This window comes from Pristis pectinata, chromosome 3 (assembly GCF_009764475.1).
Source record: "Pristis pectinata isolate sPriPec2 chromosome 3, sPriPec2.1.pri, whole genome shotgun sequence".
In the NCBI taxonomy this organism is placed as follows: Eukaryota; Metazoa; Chordata; class Chondrichthyes; order Rhinopristiformes; family Pristidae; genus Pristis; species Pristis pectinata.
Window position 1 is genome coordinate 40,133,689 of NC_067407.1, and position 27,476 is coordinate 40,161,164.

Below are 27,476 nucleotides of genomic sequence, written 5' to 3' on the forward strand. Positions count from 1 at the left end.
TCACTCAAAGTACACTCCATAAACATTAGCAACAGCAAAAAGAGATCGGTTACAGAAAGAGAAGGAGGAAAACGTGTCTGTATTGGCATTCCAGAGACAACGGCTGCCAATCCGCATGCTCTGTTCATTCAGCTGTCCAATGTGGATTAAAACAATAATCTTGTATCGTGGAATCATGAGGTCCTTTACTCGAGCTTTTATAACCTAAAAATGATAAATATAAATGTAAAGTAATTTGTTAAATACTCACTGAACCTGTGGCCCTTCCACATTAATCAATCCTTTCAACAACAGAAGTCATCCAATCACAGAGCGTACAATGTAAATGCCTTTACTCGCCAACTACATATATCATGAAATTAGGAGCCACAATACTCTACTCTCCTTCCTACCAAGCATCTTCAATAGCAAGGCATAATTTATACCAATATTTTTCTAACACTGCCATTAAACAGAGTGCCCAAAGGATTTTGATTTCAATGGGATTAGCTATGATGTTTCCTACTGTCTATCCTACTTATGTCTCTGATAATTTTGTATACCCCTACTGGTCCCCCTTCAGCTTCCTTTGCTCAAAGGAAAACAAACCCAGCCTATCCAGTCTCTCCTCATAACTGAAACATTCCATGCAACATCCTAGTGAATCTCTTCTGCACCTTCACCAGTGCAATCACATCCTTTTTATAGCGTGGTAACCAGAAATGTACACAGAACTCCAGCTGTGACCTAACTAATGTTTTATAAAGTTGTACTATAACTTATATTCTATGGCCGGCCAATGAAGGCTAGCATCTTGTATGCCTTCTTAACCACCTTATCTACCTGTGCAGCAATCTTCAGAGATCCCTGGACCCACCAGGGTTCCTCTGATTGTCAATGCCAGCTCCACTGAGGAATCCAACCACTTACCCTTAACATATAATAGATTAACCATTTCTGAATTACCCCACCAATGCTAATTTGAGAGCCACCACTGACAAAAGATTTAACTGGGCCAGCCACAACGACTGCAGCTGCAAGTACAATACTGTTAAGGACAACAAATATGATTTCCTGAGTCTTACTTTTAATGGAGTAATATGAAAACCTTGCCAAAGTTTGTCACTGGAGATCAACAGGAGATTTTAAATCTGTCTGAAAGTACTTTTCCCTCTTAAAATCAGCTCTGGAATGTTTCTGCTTCACACAGAATAGCATTTGCCCTCTTTTTCTCTCAGGCAAGTACATTTCCTGAATACAATAAACTTGGCTCACTTCAGATTATCAGAAGAGAAAAAAATGATTTTCTCTTTACATAAGAAGTTGCAACACCTACACCCATAAAATGGCTTGGGTCATGAAATAACAAGATGGAGAGATGGCAGAATTGATCTTCCATGAAATATTAATGATTAGCCTTGCAGCAGCACTTCAGAGTTATCTAATCTTATACAGCCAGAGACTACTCTAGCTAATTTATTGAGTACCTGCTTCTCTCAATATTTATACTCCACGTTATTTGGCACAACCTCACTGATCCTCCTGTTGCTAATTTATGGCTGACTTATTATCAGCTTTAAATGCTGTGTGGCACATATTCATGCCTCACAGCAGGTTAGATTACAAACATTAAATTTGATGAGGTTAAAAGTCTTAGAATACCCGGCTAGTGGGGATGCAAAAAAAAAGAAATATAGTAATTATCAGTGAGATTTGGAACCATTAACATGATTTTACTGTTAAATTACTGCTTTATAAAATCTTTGAAGTAGAGTTTGTGCTGCGAGGCTAAGCAAAATTTTGTGCATTTGCAGTCCTCCTCCTTAATGGACAACATTGGAATTTTGATAGGTGATAGTTGTATTAATTAAACTAATTGTGTCCTAAAACCAAATAGATTTTCTTTAAACCTTCCTGCCAAGATCTTATTGTACTTGTGCTGCCTGAGTCTCTGCATTTTGAGAGGGAGAAGCTAAAATTGGATATATCGGTATTACAGTTGAGTAAAGGTAACTACAGAGGCATGAGAGAGGAGCTGGCTGAGTTGATTGGAAGGGGACTCTAGCAGGGATGACGGTGGAGCAGCAATGGCAGGAGTTTCTGGGAGTAATTTGGAAGACACAGGATCATTTCATCCCAAAGAAGCAGCAGCATTCTAAAGGGAGGATGAGGCAACCATGGCTGATAAGGAAAGTCAAAGACAGCATAAAAGCAAAAGAGAGGGCATATAATATTGCAAAAATTAGCAGGAAGCTAGAGGATTGGGAAGCTTTTAAAAACCAACAGAAGGCAACTAAAAAAGCAAAAAGGGGAGAAAAGATGAAATATGAAGGTAAGCTGGCCAATAATATAAAAGAAGATACCAAACGTTTTTTTCAGATATATAAAAAGTAAAAGAGAGGCAAGAGTGGACATCGGACTGCTGGAAAATTACGCTGGAGAAGTAGTAATGGGGAACAAAAAACAAAAATGACAGACGAACATAATAAGTATTTTGCATCAGTCTTCACTGTGGAAGACACCAGTAGCATGCCAGGAATTCGAGAGAGTCAGGGGGCAGGAGTGAGTGTAGTTGCTATTACTAAGGAGAAGGTGCTTGGGAAGCTGAAAGGTTTTAAGGTGGATAAGTCAACTGGACCGGATGGACTACACCCCAGGGTTCTGAAAGAGGTAGCTAAAGAGATTGAGGAGGGATTAGTGGTGATCTTTTAATAATCAATAGAGTCAGAAATGGTTCCAGAGGACTGGAAAATTGCAAATGTCACTCCACTCTTTAAGAAGGGAGGGAGGCAAAAGACAGGAAATTATAGGCTGGTTAGTCTGACTTCAGTGGTTGTTAAGATGTTAGAGTCCATTATTAAAGATGAGGTTTCAGGGTACTTGGAAGCACATGATAAAATAGGCCGAAGTCAGCATGGGTTCCTTAAGGAGAAATCTTGCCTGACAAATCTGTTGGAATTCTTTGAGGAAGTAACAGGCAGGATAGACAAAGGAGAGTCAGTGGATGTTGTTTACTTGGATTTTCAGAAGGCCTTTGACAAGGTGCCGCACATGAGGCTGCTAAAAAAGGTAGGAGCCCATGTTATTACAGGAAAGGTACTAGCATGGATAGAAGATTGGCTGACTGGCAGAAGGCAAAGAATGGCAATAAAGGGGGCCTTTTCTGGTTGGCTGCCGGTGACTAGTGGAGTTCCTCAGGTGTCGGTGTTGGGTCTGCTACTTTTCACGTTTTATGTTAATGATTTGGATAACGGAATTGATGGCTTTGTGGCCAAGTTTGCGGATGATACAAAGATAGGTGGAGGGGCAGGTAGTGTTGAGGAAGCTTGGAGTCTGCAGAAGGACTTGGACAGGTTGGACGAATGGGCAAAGAAGTGGCAGATGGAATATAGCACAGGGAAGAGTACGGTCATGCACTTTGGTAGAGAGAATAAAGGCATAGAATATTTTCTAAATGGAGAGCAAATTCAGAAATCAGAGGTGCAAAGGGACTTAGGAGTCCTAGTGCAGGATTCCCTGAAGGTTAACTTGCAGGATGAGTCAGTAGTAAGGAAGGCAAATGCAATGATAGCATTCATTTCAAGAGGACTAGACATTAAAGGCAAGGATGTCACGCTGAGACTTTGGTCAGACGACGTGGAATATTGTGAGCAGTTTTAGGTTCCATATCCAAGGAAGAACATGCTGGCACTGGAGAGGATCCAGAGGAAGTTTACAAGTGATCCTGGGGATGAAAGGGTTAACGTATAAGGAGCATTTGATGGCTCTGGGCCTCTGCTTGCTGGAGTTTGGAAGGATCAGGGGTTCCCTTTTTCACTTACTAAATTGAGTAAACAAGTGACTAATCCAATAGTTAAACATACAATACGGATATGGTTTCAATTTCATAAATTTTTTGGATTGAATAAATTTAATTTATCAAGTCCTATTCAATCTAGTTTTTTCTTTCAACCATCTAGAATTGACTCAGCCTTTTCCTTATGGAGAATGAAGGGAATAACATGTTTTTGAGATTTATTCATTGATAACTGTTTTTTATCTTTTGAACAGTTGTCTAATAAACATAATCTGCCTAGATCACATTTTTTTCGATATTTACAGATTAGAAATTTTTTAAAAGTTACTTTACCTTCTTTTCCGACACCATATAAAGTTGAAATTACAGAAAAAATTTTAGGTTTTAATCCTTGTCAGAAGGGCCTGATAGCAATAATTTATGATTGGATTATGAAAATACGTTCAGAGGAACTTGATAAAATTAAGAATGAATGGGAAAAAGAACTCCAGATACTCTTATCTACAGAGACATGGAAGAAAATTCTTCAATTAGTTAATACATCTTCTATGTGTGCTAGACACTCTTTGATACAGTTTAAGGTGGTTCACAGGACCCATATGTCCAAGGACAAGTTAGCCTGTTTTTATCATCATATAAATCCTATATGTGACAGATGTAATTCAAAAGTGGCTTCCCTGACACATATGTCTTGGTCCTGTCCCCTTTTGGAAAAATATTGGAAAGACATTTTTAACATTATTTCATCTGTATTGAACATTGATTTACAACCTCATCCTATTACAGCAATTTTTGGGTTACCAATGATGGGATCTCGCCATTTATCTGCTTCTGCTTGTCGTATGATCGCCTTTGTCACATTAATGGCCAAGTGATCCATTTTGTTCAAATGGAAGGATCCAATACCTCCCACCACTTTTCAGTGGTTTTCTCAAACTATAGGATGTTTAAACTTAGAAAAAATTGGGAGTGGTACTGTTGATCCTTCACTTAAATTTGAGGAAGTTTGGAGTCCATTTATTCAATATTTCCATATGATATAAGCTGACCTTTCTCAGATCCCTTTCAATAACCTTTGAATACAGAGGAGCAGAGTTGACGACATAATAATGTTTTTTTTCTTTTTAATTGAAGAAATATCAGTCCAGTTTTTTTTAAGTTTTTGGGTTTTTTTGGTTTATCATCATTATTTTTTTTGGATTTGGGGGTTCTTCTTTCATATAATTAAATTTCATTTCTTTTCAATCTTTCCTTTTGTATTTGCTCACTTAATAAGAGAACGGGAGGTCTAGATTACTTTTTTTTACTCCTTGTGATTATATATATTAACTGTTATGATTGCTATCCTGATCTCTTCTTACCATATGTATAATTACTAATGTTATATATATTATTTTGTACTAATTTGAAAATTAATAAAATGATTGAAAAAGAAAAAAGTAAGGATGAAGGGGGGAATCTCATTGAAACCTACCGAATATTGAAAGGCCTGGATAGAGTGGACGTGGAGAGGATGTTTCCAGTAGTGGGAGAGTCTAGGACCAGAGGGCACAGCCTCAGAATAAAAGGATGTCCCTTTAGAACTGAGATGAGGAAGAATTTCTTCAGCCAGAGGGTGGTGAATCTGTGGAATTCATTGCCACAGGCAGCTGTGGAGGCCAAGTCATTGGGTATATTTAAAGTGGAGTTGATAAATTCTTGATTAGTAAGGGTGTCAAAGGTTACGGGGAGAAGGCAGAAGAATGGGGTTGAGAGAGAAAAATAAATCAGCCATGATTGGATGGTGGAGCAAACTCAATGGGCCAAATGTCCTAATTCTGCTCCAATGTCTTATATTTTATTTTGTTCACATCATGGCTAAAAATTCCTTAACTTTTTCTCCACTTAAGAGCACTCAAATTTGTCAATTGCCTCAGTATCCCTTTTCAAAGTCACTAATATTCAGGCAGTAGTTGGTTAACCAAAGCTCCAGATAGTTATCTAGAAAGGACCCTAGCATTAAAGAAGATGAATTCCATTGTAATGTCACAGTAAACGATGCAGTACTCTTTTTGATCTAATGTCACATTTCATGGAGCTATTTGCTACTTGCACTTTGGCTGAGTGGGAAGTTGAGGTAAAAGGCTGGGTTGGATTGGTAAAGGGGCTAGGAAAAGTTTGACAGAGAAGCAAAGTGTTAAATTCCCCTTACCTCAGAGATAGTCTTGGTCATTTGTCTGCAGAGTTCAGGCTCGTATTTTTCCTCTTGCAAGTAGCTTGTCAGAACATCTTTGAGAATATTGCTCACAGTGGCCTCTGGAAAATGTTTTGAAGGTTCTGGAAAAAGATATAATCACCTTAGAAGGAGCAAAATAGACTAGTGACTAACTTTAATATACAGTACATTTCTGATTTGAAAGAATAAAGATGAAGATGTGTCTGGGGAAAAGAAAACATCATTTAAAAAGTAAAACTAACATAAGTAAAATAAGTAAAAATTAAAAAAGTAAAACAACACTAGTAAATTGGCACTTGATCTCCCATGAAATTGGGGAATAATTGACATCTGTATCTCCTTTTGTGATACTCTTTGCAACACCGAATGCAAGAACATTGAAGAGTTCCATGCTTCCAATATTGCTCGGACCATTTCAGAGAAGCGTGTGGTGAGAGAGAGGTGGACTAAAACTCAAATGCATGTACCATATATGCAATTGATCTATTGATAGTTTCCTGAAATGAGCAGAATTTTGTTGGAGAACCTGAAATTGCTTAATACTGGAGGAAGAGTTCCAGCTCCTCCCAGTTTATGCATTATAAACTGAGTGGTAAATGCAATTTTAGATTTCTTACCCAAGACAATCAGAGGAACCTCAGATCAAACTGCTGCACAAATTGGCAATTTTAATTTGGATTGATGTGCAATGTTGAAGTGTGGTGGAACTTTCATTCTGAATAAAAGAGGAACATTGCTTACATGCTAAGAATTTTTGTGGCCATACATGTCCTCCCCAGGTTATGAACACCTGACTTATGAACACCTTGTACATCTGAATGAACATTTGGGAGACCAGTGGGGCTGCAGGCATCTTCTGCAGGGTAGGAATTGGGCATTTCCACCTGCTTTCTCTCTCCTCAACCCACTGTGCTTCCGCCCCCCCCCCCCCCCCCCCCCCACCCCCTGGCTAACTCCCTGAGCCACAACAATCAGGGCTGGGTCAAGTTGAGCTGAGCTGGGGAGCACTAGCCAGTCTCGCTCACTGAGTCAGTGAGGCCAGCTGGCGGCTGCTCTTCCCATGCCTGCTCATTCTCCCATCACAGCTGTTTCTGTGATCCTATCCTACACACTGTTTTTGTTCTTCTTTTATTGCAGTTTGGGTTACGAACAGTTCTCGGGAATGGAACCCTGTTGAAACCTGGGGACTGCCGGTACATGGTTCCTGATCCTCTAAAGGACTAATAGAACTGTTGCCTCAAATTGTAAAATACCATTGAGGCATTCCTGTATAGTGTGCTTTCATTGTCTTCATTCAATTTTCAGAATGTGTAACTATCAGTAAAAATATGCACATTCTCTGCTATTCGCTCAGTATCTTCACTTTTTAAACCACTGTTGGCTCGACAGATTGTGCAGTCTGCTGGGAACCATGTTGAAAGTGTCAAGTCCCAGTTAACAAAAACCAGATTTTGCAATCCTTTTTGTGTAAGATTAATTTATGAAAAACTTAAACTCACCTAACCGATATGTGTTTTCCATTTGCTGTGCAGGCCGTGGAATGTCATCATGATGGCCTGGATCATCCATATAGGACACAGTACTCATGCAGCTGCATAAGCAGAGATAATAGAAAGGTTAAGTTAATTTTTATAAAATATCTTGCTCAAATACAAATTGAACGTTTTTTTGAGGAACACAACCACAAGAGTTCTTGGCACAACAATGTACATTGGGATCTCTGATGTACAAGTATCGCACTTGCAGAAATAAAAGTGGGAAATTCCAGCAGGCTAGAAGCACTGACTATGTGTAAGCTCACTGATGAACTGGATAGTCAGCATTCAATCTGAATATATGCCGCAATAAGGATTATGCAATAAATGTAGATTTTTCTCTCTCAGGTGATCTGAACCTTCCTTTGGGGCTCTCAATGTACTTTCTCTTCTGAGTGTTTGGTACAGAACATCCCAAGTGCTACTGCCATTGACCTTCCTGCACGCAATCTCCCAGAAAATGATTCAATCAAAGTGCCATAACAAATATTCTCACCCACAGAGAATTACCCAGAGTTAAATATACTAGAAGATCTAGAATATACTACAAAAGTGGTGGTAATGCATTAATAGATGGAACTTCTCTGCAGCATCACAAGATTTATTCTATTGTGATCAAGTGAAAGTGCAGCAAGGTTAAGGGATTGGAAGTTCAGAAGACTGTTAACTAGATGGGACGGCCTATAAAAATGTAGCAACAACAATATGAATATAATGCCTTTAGCATTACATTATGTCTTATTACACTTTACAGGAATGTAATCTATCTTTATTTAATATCAAAACAAATAAGGTGATATTAACATAGTTGACCAAAAACTTGGTCAAGAGGAAGGTTTTAAAACACATCTTAGAGAAAGAGCAGGGAATTCCAAAGTTTAAAGCACCAGCTCAAAGCATGGCTGCCTTTGAAGAAATGATTATAATTGGGTTTGGGAAAGAGGCCAGATTTAGAAGATACACAGAGTTTGGAATTAACATACATTCAAAATAGTACTCCTCCCATTCTGCTCTATTCCATCACTACTTCTAAAGTCAATTTCTAGAATTAAACCAGTAAACTGGCAGTGGGTAATTCAAAAAAAAATTGTCTTTAGAGTTATTAGCTTAAGATTGGTTTAGAGGTAGAGCCATTGCCCATATTCCCATTTACCTGAATGACCTAAATAATGGGGCTGACATTCTTGTGTCCTGCGAGCACAGCTGAGTGAGACCCAGTTCTACAAGGTTTCTGGTCCAACTTAATGGGTAGTTTTAAAAGTTTTGAACAAGCTTACTCCAGAGAAGTTTAACAAGCTATGCCTTGAGCTCCTCAATGTAGGTGTAGACTCAAAACTGGTCCTAAAAGGGATCATTTTACTGATAGAACTTTTGAAACAGTGTACTAGAATGGATCAGTGCACTAGGTGAATGCTCCCCACTACCCAGCTGTGCTTCCAGGCTTATTGAAAAACAGGAATCCAAAAATGCAACCTCCTTTTCAAAGGATTTGACAGCCGCCATCTGCATTTCTATGCAACAGGAACAGAACCATGTGATTATGTAAAACGTTAACAGCAAACCTCTTAAATATCCTGTTTTGCTTTTTTCCCTCCCTGAGACAAAATAAAATATTATTCTCCCACAATGGAATTTGCTACTTTCCAAATCCATGAACGTATTTCTTGCAATAAATTTTAGTGGTGGTCTAATTCGAACCAAATGATTTCTCCATCTGTATTTTCTACCCAAAGATGATGGGCAACTCCATCTCAAGGGTAACTGTTCATACCTTTTCATACAAACTCATTTGGTCTATATTAAAGGCTTCAAGTTTCAGATCATGCAGTTCACCTGTGAAAGCTGCTTCTACAAAAATGTTACTGAAAAGTGTCGAGGTAAATCCTGACTGGATATATTACAGAACAGAATTACAATAATATCAAAACTCAGATTGAGGGGATAGTGTATCTCAAATTACTTAATCTGTTTGCAAGAAAAGAAAACAAGACAGAATAAAGCTTCATTTGCTGATTTCAATTTTGCTTCTCTGGGAAATACCGAACAAAAGAATAGATAAAAAAAAGAGATCATTCAGTGAATACTTTCTGAACAACACCGAGAGAAAATAGCAAGATTGGTATCTGCAAACATGAAAAGAACAAATTTGCAGAGAGCAAGTTTAAGGTCAAATTTTTAAACCAAGGACAATTATGCTGGAAAATAAATCAGCAAAGGTTCATAACTAGTATTGAAAATATTGAAAGAAATATCCTTCAAAGTTATCTTTCCCAGTGACAGAAAGGGAGACTGATTGAAAATAGATGATTGTTGAGTTCTTAAGAGAACCATAAAAAGCTATATGTGCAAACAATCATCCAGCATTAGCAGCACTTTAGTATAAAGCACAGTTCAAAATGACAATATTATCCTGACCAGTGCTATATACATAATTTTAAAAAGTGACTTTTAACACAAGTGTGAGAAACCTTAAGAGATACATTATGATTAACTAGAAAGATGTTCCCAAGATTTATTGAAATACCTTGCATTGATAAAAATATAACCAAATCAACTAAATGGATTGCTTGCAATGAGGTTATCTGAATCACTGATCTATATAAAATAGCATTTCACATTATAAATATATTAAGCTCATCAACTGTTGAAATGGCATTACTATTTGGAAAGGCACACCATAGCAAAATTGTGTGAACTTCTCATCATTAAGAACTAATAACAATTTATCAAAGTGATAAGCGTTCTGTGCTTTTCATTCAATATTTTTTAAAAAAAGTAATTTAGTTCCCAATGTCAGTGTTTTTATCATTTCCTTAAATATCAATACAGAGGGCTTTTGCTGACAACTGATCTGCTGCAAAGCCAAACCTACTTTTAAAGTGACATTAATTAGCAAATTGTACCAACTACTTTCTTTCATACTTTAAAGCAGCAGCAGGCTTCCCTCTGGGTGCTTACAAACAACAAGAATAGAGTTTAAAGTACAAGGAAAGAGAAGAATACTTACTTAATTTCAATCACTCCACGGCACTTTGTCTTGCTGCTTGATGTGCTTTGTTATCATATTGCCTCTATCTTCACAGTGTAAATGAGAGGAAACTAACTCTGGGATCAAGTGTCTTACACATGCATTTCCCTCAATTCCCCCACCAAAATAACACATATGTGCAAAAGATCAGTATAGAAAGTGGAGTCATGAATTCTTGACATCCTACTCCCACACTAACCTTTACACCTTTCACCTTCTTACACTACTCCAATGAAACCAAATTTATGTTCAAGAAACAACATCTCATCTTCTGTCTAGACACCCTACAGCCCACAGGACCCAACACTGAATTCGACTGTTTCAGTAACCAACCTTTCCAGTTTGTATAAGAAGTGGCCAGTTCTGGTACAAGAGCAGAGAATGCTGGGGGTGCACAGCAGGTCAAGTGGAATGTTGGGCTAGGAGGTGGTAGTGTTTCAGATTAAGGACTTGTCATGATAGGGAGGCTGACACCAGAGATGCTCTGTATCACTCTTGCGGATGCTGCTTGGCCTGTTGGGTGTTTCCAGCACTTACCACTTTTGTTTCAGATATCAGCATCTGCAGTATTTTGCTTTACATTCTCTGGCAAGTACTGATACATCTTTGTCCCAGATAATAACCAAAGAAACTTTCTCTGCCCTGGCATCAATGCAAGTATGTCCATCATCAAATATGGAGACAAAAACCGCACACAGTGCTCATTGTGAGGTCTCACCAGCTGTAAAGTTGCGTCAAATCTAATATACCTCTATCAAGTGTCCTCTCGTCCTCCATCTCTCCAAGGAGAAAAGTCCCAACATGCTCAGCCTCTCACACCCTCTCCAAAGCTTTCACATCCTTCCTATAGTGTGGCAACCAGAACTGAACACAATATTCCAGATGTGGTCGAACTAGGGTCTTATAAAGCTGCAACGTTACCTCTCTGCTCTTGAACTCAATCCCCCAGCTAACAAAGGCCAGCTCAACATATGCCTTTTTAACCACCCTATCAACTAGCATGGCAACTTTGAGGGATCTACGTACTAGAACCCCAAGATCTCTCTGTTCCCCGACATTACTAAGAATGCTGTCATTAACCATGTACTCTGCCTTCAAGTTAAATCTTCCAAAGTGTATCACTTCAAACTTCTCCAGATTGAACTCCATCTGTCACTTCTCCGCCCAACTCTGCATCCTGTCAATCTCCTGTTGAAACCTCCGATAACCTTCTGCACCATCTACTACACCACCAACCTTTGTGTCATCTGCAAACTTACCAACCCACCCTTCCACTTCTTCATCCAAGTTATTTATACAAATCACAAACAGCAGTGTTTCCAGGACCGATCCATGCGGAACACCACTAGTCACTGACCTCCAGGTTGGATGTTCCCCTTCAACAACCACCCTCTGCCTTCCGTGTGCAAGCCAATTCCAAATCCACATAGCCAAGTTTCCATGGATCCCATACCTCATGACCTTCTGGATGAGCCTACCGTGGGGAAGCTTGTCAAACACCTTGCTAAAATCCATATATACCACATCCACTGCTCTACCTTCATCAATCTGTCTTGTTACTTTCTCGAAAAACTCTATTAGGCTCATGAGGCATGACCTGCCCTTCACAAAGCTATGTTGACTATCCCTTATAAGACTATGTGTCTCCAAATGCTCATAAATCTTGTCCTTAAGTATCCTCCCCAATAGCTTGCCCACCACTGTCGCAAGACTAACTGGTCTATAATTCCGAGGATTATCCCTTTCACCTTTCTTGAACAATGGAACAACGTTTACCATCCTCCAATCCTCCGGTACCATTCCTATGGCCAGGGAGGACTCAAAGATCACTGTTAACACTCCAGCAATCTCTTCCCTCGCTTCCCATGGTAACCTGGGGTAGATCCTATCTGACCCCGGGGACTTATCTACCCTAAAGATTTTTAGTAGCTCCAACGCTGCTTCTTTCTTAACCTCAACATGCTCCAACACATTTGCCTATTCTATGCTAACCTCCCCTTCGTTTAAGTCCCTCTCCTCAGTGAACACTGAAGCAAAATATTCATTTAGGAACTCTCCTTCACCTCCAGACACATTTTTCCCCCTTATCCCTGAGCAGTCCTACCCTCACCCAAGTCATCCTCTTGTTCCTTACATATGTGTAGAATGCCTTAGGGTTTTCCTTAACCCTACTTGCCAAGGCCTTCTCCTGCCCCCTTCCAGCTCTCCTGTCCCTTCTTAAGCTCCTTCCTGGCTACTTTATAACTCTCAAGTGCCCTATCTGAGTTTTGCTTCCTAAACCTTAAATACGCTTCCTTCTTCCTCTTGACTAAACCTTCCACCTCTCTTGTTAACCATGGTTCCTTCACCCTACCATCATTTCCTTGTCTCAGCAGGACAAATCTATCTAGAAACCCATGCAAATGGTCCCTAAACAATCTCCACATTTCTGCAGTGCGTTTACCGGAGAACATCTGTTCCCAATTTACACTCCCAAGTTCCTGCCTAATACCATCGTAATTTGCTCTCCCCCAATTAAATACTTTCCCATAATGTCTGCTCCTATCCTTGTCCATGACTATGCTAAAGATCAAGGAGTTGTGGTCACTATCCTCAAAATGGGAGGTCTGTCACCTGACCAGGTTCATTGCCTTATACCAGATCCAGCATGGCCTCTCCTCTAGTTGTCCTGTCTACATACTGTGTCAGGAATCCTTCGTGTACACACCTAACAAATTCTGCCCCACCTAAACATTTTGCACTAAGGAAGTGCCAATCAATATTCGGAAAGCTGAAGTCACCCATGACAACAACCCTGTTATTTTTGCACCTTTCTAAAAATCTGCCTACTTATCTGCTCTGGTGGCTATTTGGGGGCCTATAGAATACTCCCAATAGAGTGATTGCTCCCTTCCTGTTTCTGACTTCCACCCACACTGGCTTAATAGACAATCCCTCTGTGATGTCCTCCCTTCCTACAGCTGTGATACTATCCCTAATTAGCAATGCCAACCCCCACCCCCCCACCCTTCTACCTCCCTCCCTATCTCTTTTGAAACATCTAAACCCTGGAACCTCAAGCATAGCCACTCCTCCCTTGCGACAGCCAAGTCTCTGTAATGGCCACAACATCGTAATTCCATGTACTGATCCATGCTCTAAGTTCATCACCCTTATTCTTAACACTTCTCGTGTTAAAGTAAACAAATTTCAACCCATCTCACTGACTGCATTTATGCCCTATCCCCTGCCTATCCTCCCTCACATTCATTGTACACATCGCATCTACTCCTGTACCAACTAATCCATCTACTAATCTAACACTCTGGTTCCCATCCCCCTGCCAACTTAGCTTAAACCCTCCCCAACAACTTTAGCAAACCTGCCCGCAAGAACATTGGTCCCTCTCAAGTTCAAGTGTAACCCGTCCCTTCTGTACAGGTCGTTTCTACCCCAGAAGAGATCCCAATGATACACAAATCTAAACCCCTGACCCCTGCACCAACTCTTCAGCCTTATCTTCCTATTCTTTCCCTCCCTGGTGCATGGCACAGGCAGCAATCCAGAGATTACCTTGAGGTCCTGCTTTTTAACTTCCTTCCTAACTCCCAAAACTCGCTCTTCAGGACCTCATCCCTTACCTTACCTATGTCGTTGGTGCCAATGTGTACCATGACTTCTGGCTGCTCACCCTTCCCCTTAAGAATACTGTGCACTCGATCCGAGATGTCCCTAAACCTGGCACCTGGGAGGCAACATACCATCCGGGAGTCTCTGTCTTGTCCACAGAATCTCCTGTCTGTCCCCCTAACCAATGAATCCCTTATCACCATTGCACTCCTCTTTCCTTCCTCCCCTCCCCATACCCTCCCCCCCCCCCCACCTGGCAACCCCCCTTCCCTTCTGAGCCACAGCGCAGGCTCAGTGCTAGAGATCCGACGGCTGTGGCTCTCCGCCAGTGATTCATCTCCCCCAACAGTATCCAAAATAACATACCTGTTATCAAGGGAAACGTTCACCGGGGTATCTTGTACCAACTGCCTAATCCATTTCCCCCTCGTAATGGTCACCCAGCTACCTACATCCTGTACCCTAGATGTAACTGCCTCCTGATAACTCCTATCTATCATCTCTTCAGCTTTCCGAATGATCCGGACTTCATCCAGCTCCCTAACGCTGTCTGTAAGAACTGCAACTGGATGCACTTCCTGCAGGAGCAGTCCTCAGGGACACTGGAAGTCTCCCTGACTTCCCACAACGTACAGGAAGAGCATATTTCTGCCGTGACTGCCATTCCCACGGTTCTATACCTAGAAAATATCAAATAACAAAGAAAGAGTACCTAACAGAAGAAGCTCCACTCATCTACTCTGCCTCTTTACACCCAAAGCCTCAATTCCCCACTCTAACAATGTCCACTCACACAATGGCTGCACCGCTTGACCCTAACTTCTTTTTATTGGCAGCTGCTGCCTAATTATCCAGTTAGCTAATCAACAGGCCTATCGACTCACCACAGCAACAAGAACTACAAAAATGGGACAACCTTTTTAAGCTGCTTCCCGCTCTCGTTCTAGTTCTCACGATACTTACCACAGCAAACGAGACTTCCCGCTCCCGTGCTCGTATTACTCACCACAGCAACCAACTCTTGTACCAGGACAATTAAGTCTCTCTGTACCACAACATTTTGTAGGCTCACTCCGTTTAAATAATAATTTGTCTTTTCATTCTTCTTTCCAAGTGAATAATCTCGTATTTTCCCACACTATACTCCATCTGCTAACTTCTTGCCGATTCATTTAACAAACCTACATCTTGTTGCAAGCTGTATGTGTCCTCCTCACAACTTGCTAATCTTCCTATCTTTGCATCAGCAGCAAATTTGGCTGCAGCACACTCGGTCCCTTCATCAATATTGCTGATATGGATTGTAAACAGCTGAGGGCGCAGCACTGATGTCTCTTGCACTCCAGTAATTACTGATTGACAAATCTGAAAATGGCCCATTTATCCCAATTCTGTTTTCTGTTGGTTAGCCAATCCCCTATCCACGCTAATATATTACCCCAATATGTGAGCTTTTATTTTGAGCAGTAACTTTTTGATGAAGCACTCTATCAAATGGCTTTTGAAAAACCAAATTTGTCAAGGGACATTTCCCTTTCATAAAACCACATTGACAGTGCCTGATTGCCTTATAAATTTTCTAAGTGTCCTGCCATCTCCTTATTAAGGATTCCAGGATTATCCCCAAATACAGATGTTGGGTTAACCTTCCTATAGTTCCTTCTGGAGACAGAAGAAATAGTGCAGATGCTAGAAATCTGGAGCAACGCACAAAAAAATGCTGGAGGGAATCAGCTGGTCTGGAAGCATTTATGGAGGGAAATGAACAGTCGACGTTTCAGGCTGAGACCCTTCATTGAGACTGGAAAGAAAGAGGGCAGAAGCCAGAATAAGAGGGTGGGGGGAGCGGGAGGGGGAGGAGCACAAGCTGGTGGGTGATAGGTGAATCCAGGTGAGAGGAGGGTAGGTAGGTAGGTAGGTGGGGGAGGGGGGACAGTGGGAATGATGTAAGGAGCTGGGAGGTGATAGGTGGAAGAGGCAAAGGGCTGAAGAAGATGGAATCTGATAGGAGAGGACAGTGGACCATGGAATAAAGGGAAAGAGAAATCAAAGGGAGGAAGGTGTGGGTGATGGGCAGGTCATGAGTATGGGGGAGGGGAACAAAAGGGACAGAGAGGAATACAAAAGAAGGAGGGGGGGGAAGAGGACAAAGGGGAGTCGTTACAGGAAGTTAGAGAAATCGATGTTGATGTCGTCAGGTTGGAGACTACCACAACGGAACATGAGCTGTTGTTCTCTAACCTGTGTCTTGCCTTAACTTGGCAGTAGAGGAGGCCATGGACAGACATGTCAGTGTGAGAATGGGAAGTGGAATTAAAATAGCTAGCCACTGGGAGGTCCTGGCTGTTACGGCAGACAGAGCAAAGGTGCTCAACGAATCGATCCCCCAATCTGTGTCAGGTCTCACCGACGCAGAGTCTGTTCAGTTTCTCACCCACAAGGGTTACACAAGGGCTTGATACTAAAAATGTCAATGCAGCGTTGACGCACCTTCGCTTCGTCCGCCGTAACAGCCAGGATCTCCTGGTGCCAGCCATTTTAATTCCACCTCCCATTCCCACATTGACATGTTTGTCCACAGCCTCCCCTACTGCCAATTTGATAGAGATTAGAGGACCAACACCTCATATTCCGTCTTGGTAGTCTCCAACCTGACGGCATCAACATCAATTTCTCTAACTTCTAGTAACCCCTCCCCTTTGTTTTCCCTTATCCCTCTGGCCCCATTGCCCTTTCTCTTTCCCCTCCCTGCCCTCATGACCTGCCCATCACCCACAGCTTTCTCCCTTTGTCTTCCCACCTCCTTCCCTTTATTCCATGGTCCACCGTCCTCTTCAATCAGATTCCATATTCTTCAGCCCTTGGCCTCTTCCACCTATCATTTCCCTGCTTCTTACATCATTCCCACTTCCCCCCTTCCTTACCTACCCATCTTCCCTCTCTCACCTGGATTGGAATTGGTTTATTATTGTCACTTGTACCGAGGTACAGTGAAAAACTCGTCTTACATACCATTCATGCAGATCAATTCATTACACAGTGTATTAAGGTAGTACAAGGTAAAACAATACAGAATGCAGAATAAAGTGTAACAGCTATAGAGAAAATGCAGTGCAGGTAGACAATAAGGTGCAAGGTCATGATGAGGTAAATTGTGAGATCAAAAGTCCATCTTATCATACTTGGGAACCATTCAATAGACTTATAACGGCAGGATGGAAGCTGTCCTTGAGCCTGGTGGTACATGCTTTCAGGCTTTTGTATCTTCTGCCCAATGGGAGAGGGGAGAAGAGAGAATGTCCATCAGCTTGACTTCCTCCTCCTCCCCTCACCCTTTTATTCTGGCTTCTGCCCTCTTTCTTTCCAGTCCTGATGAAGGGTCTTGGCCCGAATCTCTCTCTCGCTCTCCTTTGAGACCTTAGGATGCAGGCAATCAGGTCCAGGGAACTTGTTCAGCTTAGCAGACTTATCTCTTTCTCACTAATGATATGTTTCTCCCTATAGCCCATTGAATATCTATTAGTATTGAGATTTTTCTTAATGTCTTTTACTCTGAGGAACAAACCAAAATAATTATTTAGAATCTGCCATTTCTCTATTGCCTATAATTAATTCCTCAGTCTCATCTGCTAAGCAACCAATGTTTAATTCAGCTACTCTTTTACTTTTTAAATGCCTGTGGAAGCTATTACTGTTTTTTTACATATATGTCAATTTATTTTCATCCTCTATACTGTCCCTCTTTATAAATATTTTTTCAAAGTCAGGTTTCTGAAAATTCCTCAATCCTCTAACCTACCATTAATCTTTGCAACATTATGCCTTTCCTTTCAACTTAATTCCATCCTGAACTTATTTAGTTAATCGTGATTGGTGTATTCTTCCTGTTGATCCTTTCTTCCATATCTGAATATACCTTGGCTGAAATTTATTGTCTTAACTATCTGCCACTCTTGATCTTCTGCCTTACCCTTCAATACATTTTCCCACTCCACTTCAGCCAACTCTGACCTCATTTCATTGTGATTACCTTAATTAAAAATCTAGAATATTGGCGTCAGTCACACAGATGCTGCTTGATCTGTGAGTTTTCCCAGCATTCTCCTTCATTTCAGATTTTCAGCAACTGCTGTGTTCTGTATTTCACAAATCCAGCTTTGTTTTTCTTTTCTCCCATTTGTCAAGTCGCCCCTTCATTTTGATCACCTCCAGTCAGATTAGCTGCCACTAACAAGCGTTCATTCCTTTCTTTCAGTTACTGTAAACGTACATCATACCTTTCCTCTTAGTCTTCACCATTTACCCTTTGTTGTCCCCATCTTTCCCCTATTTTCTAAATGTTCCTTGTTCAGATGAAAGAATATTGACCCAGTGTTAATTGTTTTTCCTCCAGAGACGCTGCCTGACCAGATAAGTATTTCCACCATTTCTCTTTTAATTTTAGATTTCCAGTATTCATTTTCAAGGACCAGAATCTCCTGAAAAGATTTCTTGGCTGTCTTCAGTAGCACATATGCAAGGAGAGGTTCAACAGGAAACGTTGGCACAGAATATCCCTGAGGCTCGAGTTTTTGAAAGCACGGCCACAACTGGTTCAGTAGGAAAGCACAGAAGGCATTGGATTCAGATGAGCCAAACATTTAGGGAAGTGCACAATATAGGTGGTATGGGTTCAAGAGATAGTGAGAGCAGATGCCATGGGGGTGGGGGGTGGAGAAGTATGTCAGTGAAGATAATACTGAGGATGGGAAGCTAGCCGGGACACCATTTGGAATAATATAATTTGGGTATGAAAGAAGTATGCAGCAGGGCTTCAGCAAATAATGGGCCAAAACAAGAGTTGTAAATTTGCAGTTTTAGAGACTGATAAAAATCTCTTCTTTTTGTTGATAAAAAGGGGTTGTAAGGTAAAAAGTTCATCTCAGAATCAAACATGATACACATGTTGTCAACCTGAGAAAGTGGCCAGAGGGTGTGATGTATACAGCATTTGTACAGTGTTTAACTTGACAGTTTCAAGTTTCATCCAAGCCCAGATGTCAGGCAAGTTGTTAAACAGCAGAGAGAGAGAGAGGGAGTACAGGTTTTCAGAATGGTGGATAGGCTTTGCCAGTAGCAAGAAGAGGCCAAAGATAAATCACTGGGGAACGCAAGTGTTACTCGAGATTCTATATACGTGGCATCTCTCAAGAACACATGCTCATTTTTTAAGGCAGAGTACAAACAGAAGTTGGTTAGATTAATTGCCTATAGAACATAAATTTGTTCAATCCAATTATGGTTATCACAGTAAAGAAAGCTCAGGAAGGATTTAAAAGAATGGCCCTGGGGATGAGGGGCTTTAGGTACATGGATCGGCTAGAGAAGTTGGATTGAGTAGAGAAGGCTGAGCTGTGATTTGATAGACATGTTCAGCAAAGATTAACACAGTGAAGGCTGAATGGCCCCTTGCTGAAATTAGGTTATAATTCTTTAGCTACATTTATGGCCATTTTCATTCAAATTTAATTGAAAATTTTACCCCTTTACATTTTTAATATTTTTTAAAGATTTGTTACAGGACATTTTGTCTAAAATTTACATTTAATAATTTATTTTAAGAAGTATAAAATACAGTTTAGATTTACCCTTGCAGAAGATAATGGTGAAATGGGTTGGATTTCCTGAGGAAATGAAGGGAATATTGCACCATAGATGATATTTTATATGCCATTCAAAACTTTGAACACAAGAAAAATCAAATCAGGAAGGAGTAAAGGTAAGCCAGCACTTCCAAGCTCATCTCTCCAATACATTAACCCCCCTCATCTAATTGTACTTTGCTGTCCTTATCTTTCTTGGTAAATATTTACAAACATTTATAATCTTTTAAAGTATTTTTCCCATATGTCCATGCTATTTTACTTCGCAGTAACTTCCACTCAAGTCGTTTGGCCCTGCACTTATCATGGTAATGTTCCAAACGAGTCCACAATAAAGCATAAAATACAGGTTACCAGAGTAATCATGTTTTACTATCATCCAATACAGGCACTTTAGTAAATGGTAAATGTGGTCTTTTTATTTAAAATAGCCCAATTATAGAGATTGACATTTTAGTCCCAGTGAACTGGTGACAGAAAAGCTACCCATAAAGTGCAGAATATGTCTGTGCAGAAATGAGCTCTTTTTGCAAGCTGATGCAGTTAGCCCATTTAAGCACAACAATTATGTCCTGGAACACCTGGTCCACTGTGAATCTCACAATAGTCAGTGGACAGAATGTCAGGCAGTACCAGTAGTGGATATGCTGCATACCAGTAGTGGTATGCTGTGTGATACCACTACTTTCCTTCAACTAACATGATAAGCAAAAAATGATCAAAACAACCTATTAAATGAACTGGACTTTAAAAAAAATCAGTCATTTAGGTACCACAGGAAACTGAATATTTAATGTCCATCCTTAATTGAAAGTCAAACATTCAAAGTAAAGCAGCAAAGAGACATTCACTCTACCTGGCAGTAAAGGGGACTCTAGGTCAAAATAAACTTCCCAAAACTGAATTTTTCTCAAAATGCTTTTCAAATGGATACTCCAGCTTAGAAATTGGATCCCATAGCTATAAGGTCCAATTTTGACTTGGAGTAAGTATTGCTGGAGCTCAACTCTGGGTTAAATGGTGCCCAATTCATAATTGGACTGGGCTTTTGTGCGCTAAGCACGTTAGGGTGTCTAAAGTATCTTACTGTCAGGAGCATACCTAATATCATCAATATTTGTGTAATCTCATTTCTATGCACAAGTACATAAATTACAGTTTAAAGCTCCAAACAATGACTGTGATTGAACAGTCCTAGTAGAACAAGAACGTTGTGCCAATTTGTTAATTTTCCTCACAGGCATGCTTTCCAGACTTCAGGAGATCTCACTGAGCAGCTTCAGAAGAATCTCTTGGCTGTTCAAGCACCTCCCAGAGTCAATGATGTGTGCTAAGCTATTAGGGAGTGGTTTTCTTCAGCATTTAGCTGCTGGTCAACCGATTCCTCAGTAGTGACACTGCTGGCAACACTCCATTTTTGCAGCTATCTGTATCATCATGGCTGGCTACTGAGGGCAGGAAGCAAAGATATGCCCATCAGCAAAGAGCATATTCCCATAGAGTCATCCGGGACATCACATCTTACCTGGGCCTCTTCAAAGAACCATATATTCACAGGCCCATTGTGAGGGCACTGGTAGTCAAATGTGCTGAAACTCAAGTCAACCTACCATCATTTCCACCTCCACACCTTGTGCTGTGCTGGCTGACAGACCCCGAATCACAGGCATTTAATCTCTGCTGTCTTTACTCTTCTCTTTGATGTCAGGTCTCTGAGCTTTTGCAATGGATCTCTGCTCACGAAGGAGATAAGAGAATTGGGTGGGTGTGGATTGGGGGACATGACTTTGGTCCAGTAAGAGAGAAAAATGTTCCCATGTGCCATACCACTGTTCTCGCAGGAGAACAATCTGTTTATGTGTGGCACTTCTCTGCACGTGCAGGAGGGAAATCTGCTGATGTACAACCCCTCTCTGTTGGTGCAGAACTGCGAGTTGCTCACGTGCAGCACCACTTTACCTCTGGGGAGCACCTTGGTGTCCATTAACAGCAGCAATGCTCTAAGGATTCTAACTTTGAAAGAAGACTTCTCAAGCCACGCCCCTGCCATGCTCTTCCAAATGTGGCCGTAACAGTTCTCCTGCCAAGCATCCACCCTGAATGCATGTACCTCATTATCTTTCAGAGAAGTTGGAACCCTCTTTCCTCTGCTATAATGTGCACTGCTGCTGTCTGGCTGCCAAAGGGGAATGTGCCTTTAAGGGCTGACACCATCTTGTGATTGCTACACGGCAAAGAGCTGTAAGGTGTGTTTAATTGAGTCTGGTCCCATCATGAGTTCCGCTTGTTCTATTTTGGTGTCTAATTCTGGGTGTAAACTGCTGTTATGCCATTTCAAATTAGATTTTGGCAAATTTTATGATTTTGCTTTTTAAACAGCATCTGGTTGCTATCTTCAAATCTTGCAATAACTTGCAATCTTCAAAGAGTAATAAAAATTTTATTACATACAAATTCCACAAACAAAATAATCATAGATGAAATTGGGCACCAGAAACCAGTATAAAGAAAATAAACATTTTACTGTACAACCTCTTTAGCTAAAAAGCCCTTACAACTGGCCTCTGCCAACCCAGCTACTAAGATGCTAAGATGCTGAATCATCTTCCACTTACAATTTTCCAAAAATCTTTAATTTAAAAAAATATACCAAATTGTTGTTCACAAAACAGAAAATTATATTCTAATTGATCTCATCTTGCTGGAGTTAATACTCATGTCCATTACCTTCCTTATCTTCCAGTATGTGGATAGAGAAATAAATTGACTTTTCCTCAGAACCTGATGAAGTGTCATCAGTCTGAAACATTAACCCCTCTCTCTCTGTCTTCAGATGCTATCTGCCCTGCTGAGTATTTCCAGCATTTCCACATTGGCTTCAGATTTCCAGCAGCTGCAAAACTTTGTTTTCGAATCCTCAATCTCCCTTTTACCTCCATTTATTACTGTCTTTGTTGTATATTTTCTTCTATATTATCTTTACTTCTATATTTATCTTTTAATTTTAAAAGAATTCTCATCTATTTGTTCATTGAATTTTATACATTGATATTTTCCCTTTATTCACATTCCAACTTCAGTTAACTACATTTTAAACACACTTAAATACCAGCTAAACACTTCATGTTTTTTGTTACACCAATTAATATGAGATAGGCTCCACAACCCCAATGATTTAGCTATTTTGCAGCCCAGCATCTTTCATGTGAGGATAAATTCAGAGTGAAGAGCGACACTTAAGCCAGACACAAAAAATACAAGGCACTGCACTTCTTAATAGTATTACTATATCAAACACTTACTATTTCTGATCCTCATTCTTTTCCACAATAGTCATTCAAGATAACTGTAAAAACAAATTACCCAACTCCAACTGATCACCACCTTATTCTTCCATAATGTGACATTATAGTTGCCTTTTCCAATATTTCTAGGCTCCAACTCACTACTCCCTGTAGTTTCAAACTCCAAATAAAAAAAGGTTATGGGAATGTTAGTAAATGTGACTAATTCAAATCAGTAAAATTTTCAAGGATATTGATGGACCTTGCATAAAACATCTCACTCACTGGTTTGCCACAAGCAGCATCATGGGAGATTGGTTTGAACAAAGGAAATTTGTTGCAGCTTTCCATCTGCTACACTCCAAAATAACAAGGAATTCTCTAGGTATGGTATGAAAGCAGTATTTATTTATAGTATTTATCTTGTATCAATTACTTAGCCTTAATATAATTCACACATATACCTTTGCACAATTTAAATAAAATTAAGAGAGCCACTACTAGGTTTCACAAACTCTGTGACTGTCTGAGTAGTTTACTATAAAAGGTTGAAGGAACATTATTCAAGATAAGTCAAATTTATTGTCACATGCACAAGTATGATGAGGTAGAGGTACAACGAAAAACTTGCTTGCTGCAACACCACAGGCACGGAGGTTCAGACAATACACAGAACACAAGTCATACATAAATTATAGATATATTATACATAAATTATTCACCCAGTTGTGTGAATCAATGAATCCTGAAATAAAGGTACACAGGAACAGTAACTTATAAAGGAACTAATCAGCCACAGCAAATAATGTAAAGATATGACTTACTCCTTTTGCTTCTCTGCCTTCCCCCTTGCTAAGAGGCCATGGCTGCTCAGTGATGACAAGCTGCCTCGCTTTTTCAGTAAACGAGCTGCCTTATCTTTAGCAATGTCAGACATGATGATGTTCACCTGCAAACACAAGACATACATATTGATATCAAAAAGTGTTAATAGTGTTGAGACAGTTTAGGAATCCAAACACTCTACTGGAATGGGATTGAACCCAATTAAATAGTTCAAAATAACAGAAACTGGTTCCTTTTGGAAAACAATAGGCAGCACCATTGGCAAATGGAGCATTCAACTCAAGGGTAATGGATCACAACAGAATGACCATCTGCCATCTAGGCCCACATGAGAAGAATGGGCAAATAAATAAGAGGAATGTGTAATCAAATGATGATTTGCTGTTTATATGTACTTCAAGGCTTTAGCTGTTGTCACATGTAACATGAAACATGTAACAAGACCAATTCCAATAGCTCAGAGATGAAATATGAAACTAAGGACAATGGTTTCACTATCCAGGCTTCCTTTAAAAACTTCTGCCACCAGATCTTTAACACAGGCAGAAAAACCAAGAGTAACTTTTCCATGGATTCACTGAAACAGGCTAATAAGAGGACCAAGCATGTTCAAATAAATCTGTCACATTTGAGAGGGGAGCTGACTGCATGAGTTCCACATGGCATCTGTTGTTGAAATAAAAAAATACTGCAGGTACTAACAATCTGAAGACTGAGAATGTTGGAAAGCAGGTCAGGCACCATTTGTGGAAAGGAAAAATGAGTTATTATTTCAGGTTTCAGACCCTTTGTCATCCGCACTTCTCCTGTATCTTCATAGCTTTCATTATTATGCACAGTTTAGAAGGCACCACTATATACCAATCAGAAGCAGAAGCCTTAACCAATCCTCCACCTTCCACCCAATGAATCCAGTCAAATTGTGATCCCAGTACTGAAATGGCTGGGTTTAACTAACTCAGCACACATGGAGGAAGCAAACCTGAGATTGTACAGGTGTATATACCAGATATTTGAAAAACTAAGAGGTCTCTAAAGACTCTTGCAATGTCAAGCATCTCCCTTATACTTGAATCAGCCAAAGCTGCAACCTTGTTGGTTTGTTGTTGATTACAGGAAAACAGTTTTGAGCTAATGTCTCTTAAAAGCCCATCATTCAGAGTCTAATAATTTGCTGATTTACTTAGCTAATATCAAACATGAAACTTTGATATTTCATGTTTGATATTAGCTGAGTGCAGCAAGTACTAGTTAAGAAAATTAAGTTAAGAATTGAGAAAATTTACATGGAAAGATATCTTGATAAGCTCACCAGAGAGTAGTTAATAAAGGGAAACATTTTGCAAAAAACATATTATGCACACAAATGGATTTTCTGATAAAGTATACATGTGTCATTTTCTGTAGTGGGGATTAACAGGTGAGCATTCTTATAGTGCTCTACAAGTCCCTAAATTAGCAGATCCAGGGTATTGGATGGGAAATGTCTGATTATGAGTGGGCCTTGAGGTCCAGTAATGGATCCTTGTGAGTAAGAATGTAGCAATGCACAGTTTGACTGGGGTGGGAAAACTCTCTTTCACCGTCCCAAAGAGCTGTCTGTTCAACCAAAAAATAGAGGAACTGTTGAAATAATTCCAAATGAAACTCCCTTCATGACCTTTAATACAATCTGCAATATTGTAATAAAATGAGGGGACCTTAAAATGGAATGCTAAAGTCAAAAACAACAGATTATATTTATTTATAAGTAAACCAGAAAATGCTTGAAACATTCAGCATGTCAGGCGGCATCTGTGGAAAGAGAAAAAAAGAGTTTCAGGTCAAAGATTCTTGGTCAGAACTGGGAAAGTGAGGAAACGTTAGCTTTAAGTTGCAAGGAGCCTGGAAAGGTGGGGGGGGGGGGGGGGGGTGGATGGGACAAAGAGAATATGTCTGACAGGAGGAGGCCAGGTTGCTATGGCAATATGCTGTAGATTAAGCCATCTAGTTGATGGATTAATAAGGGAAGTTAAACAGAAAGGAGATAAATAAAGGAACATAAAAATTCTGAAATGCAGAGCTGTAAGAAATGTCCAGCAGTTCAGGCCATGCTAGAAGAGAAAGAAAAGCAGTCAATTTACAGGTGGGTAGCTTACAGATTCCAATATAGGAAAGCAAGTTGGCAGAAGTTGTAGAGTTTGATAAAGTCTGGAAGCCTGCAACAGGCCAGGATGGAAGACGAGGTGCTGGTCTTCAAGCTTGCTTTCAGCCTTATCATAACCGGGAGGAGGCTACAGACAGATAGATCAGATTGAGAGTGGGATGATGAATTAAAGTGGCAAGCAACCAGGAGTTTAGGGTCACCCCTACGGACTGAACACAAAGTGATCACACAATCAGCGTTCACTAGATTAGCAGAAGTACAAGTGAATAACTGCTTCACCTGGAAGCACTGTTTGGGTCCCTGCATGGTGGGAAGGGAAGAGGTACATGGACACATGTTGCATTTCATGATTGATATGGGAAAGAGTCACAGGAAGGGGAATAGTTGATGGGGAAGAACAGATCAGGGATAAAATGAAGGGAATGCTCCCTATGCAATGCTGAAAGAGAAAGGAAGAGGAATGTGTCTAGTAGTGGAATCTCGTTGAAGGTGAGAGAAACTGTGAAGGATGATCTGTCGAATGCAGAGGCTGGCGGGTTGGAAAGTGGGGACTGAGGAACTCCATCCCCGAGGAGAGAGTTGAGAGCAGAGGCGCAGGAAATTGACGAGATGCAGCAAAAGGCTCCGACAACTATGGCAGAGGGAAACCATGGTTCAGGAAGATCCCAGAGACACCCATATGGAAAGTCTTGTCGTTGGAGCAGATACAACAGAGTTAGAGGAATTAGGAGAGTGGAATAAATTCCTTACAGGAAGCGCGATGGAAGGAAGTATAGTCGAGATAACTGTGGCAATGGAAGCAGACAGGCTCTCGCAATTTATAGAGAAAGGATTGCAGATGCTGGAATCTAGATGAAAAACACTATATGATACTAGAGGAACTCAGCAGGCCAGGCCGAATAATAACATGCATAGTTTTGAAGTTTAAAGCTTTTAATTTAACTTAAGTGCAAGCTTCCAAGGGGGTTAAGTGTCGTTCAGGAACTTTGGTTCAGTCACCCATTACAAGTGTCGGGACTGTTAGCATGACCTAGCCATAAGTAAGCACAACAGTCGAATTAACCACAAGTAAATCAGTTGGTAGGCGAACTACACAAACGTTGTAAATCGAGTTATGGTTGAAGTTGGTTCCAGCTCCATCATATTATACAATCTCTCCACAATGTCTGGCGTCCACTTTCGCTGCCCTTGTTGCTAAGGGCAGGTGTATAAAATCCACCCTTATTATTGAAACTGGCTATCTCCAGTTTTAATCCCGTTTAGAAAAAAATAATTACCGCACTTTAATGTAAATGTTGACATCAGAAGTAACTTACAAGAAGTTAAGAATGACCTGTAACCGCCAATTATTCGTCCAAACCTGCCCCTAGCAACGCGCTGGGATCTCAATTGCAGG

At 40.4% G+C, this 27,476-nt stretch overlaps 1 protein-coding gene across 1 annotated transcript; it reads right to left on the reverse strand.

Annotated features, from left to right (window-relative positions):
* dynlt5 (dynein light chain Tctex-type family member 5) lies at window positions 1-27,468 on the reverse strand. Its single transcript, XM_052012615.1, has 5 exons — window positions 27,397-27,468; window positions 23,913-24,037; window positions 7,490-7,581; window positions 5,967-6,091; window positions 1-204 (listed from the first exon to the last, which is right to left on the reverse strand). The coding sequence occupies exons 2-5, from the start codon at window positions 24,023-24,025 to the stop codon at window positions 1-3; spliced, it is 534 nt and encodes a 177-aa protein (XP_051868575.1). The 5' UTR covers window positions 24,026-24,037; window positions 27,397-27,468.
* Window positions 27,469-27,476: the final 8 nt, after the last annotated feature.

Coding starts and splice junctions, on each gene's coding strand:
- dynlt5 (XM_052012615.1), bottom strand. CDS start 24,025: ATGTCTGACATTGCTAAAGATAAGGCAGCTCGTTTACTGAAAAAGCGA. Junction 7,582..23,912: donor AAGGCAGAGAAGCAAAAGGA/GTAAGTCATATC, acceptor CTGCTTATGCAG/CTGCATGAGTACTGTGTCCT. Junction 6,092..7,489: donor GGAAAACACATATCGGTTAG/GTGAGTTTAAGT, acceptor ATCTTTTTCCAG/AACCTTCAAAACATTTTCCA.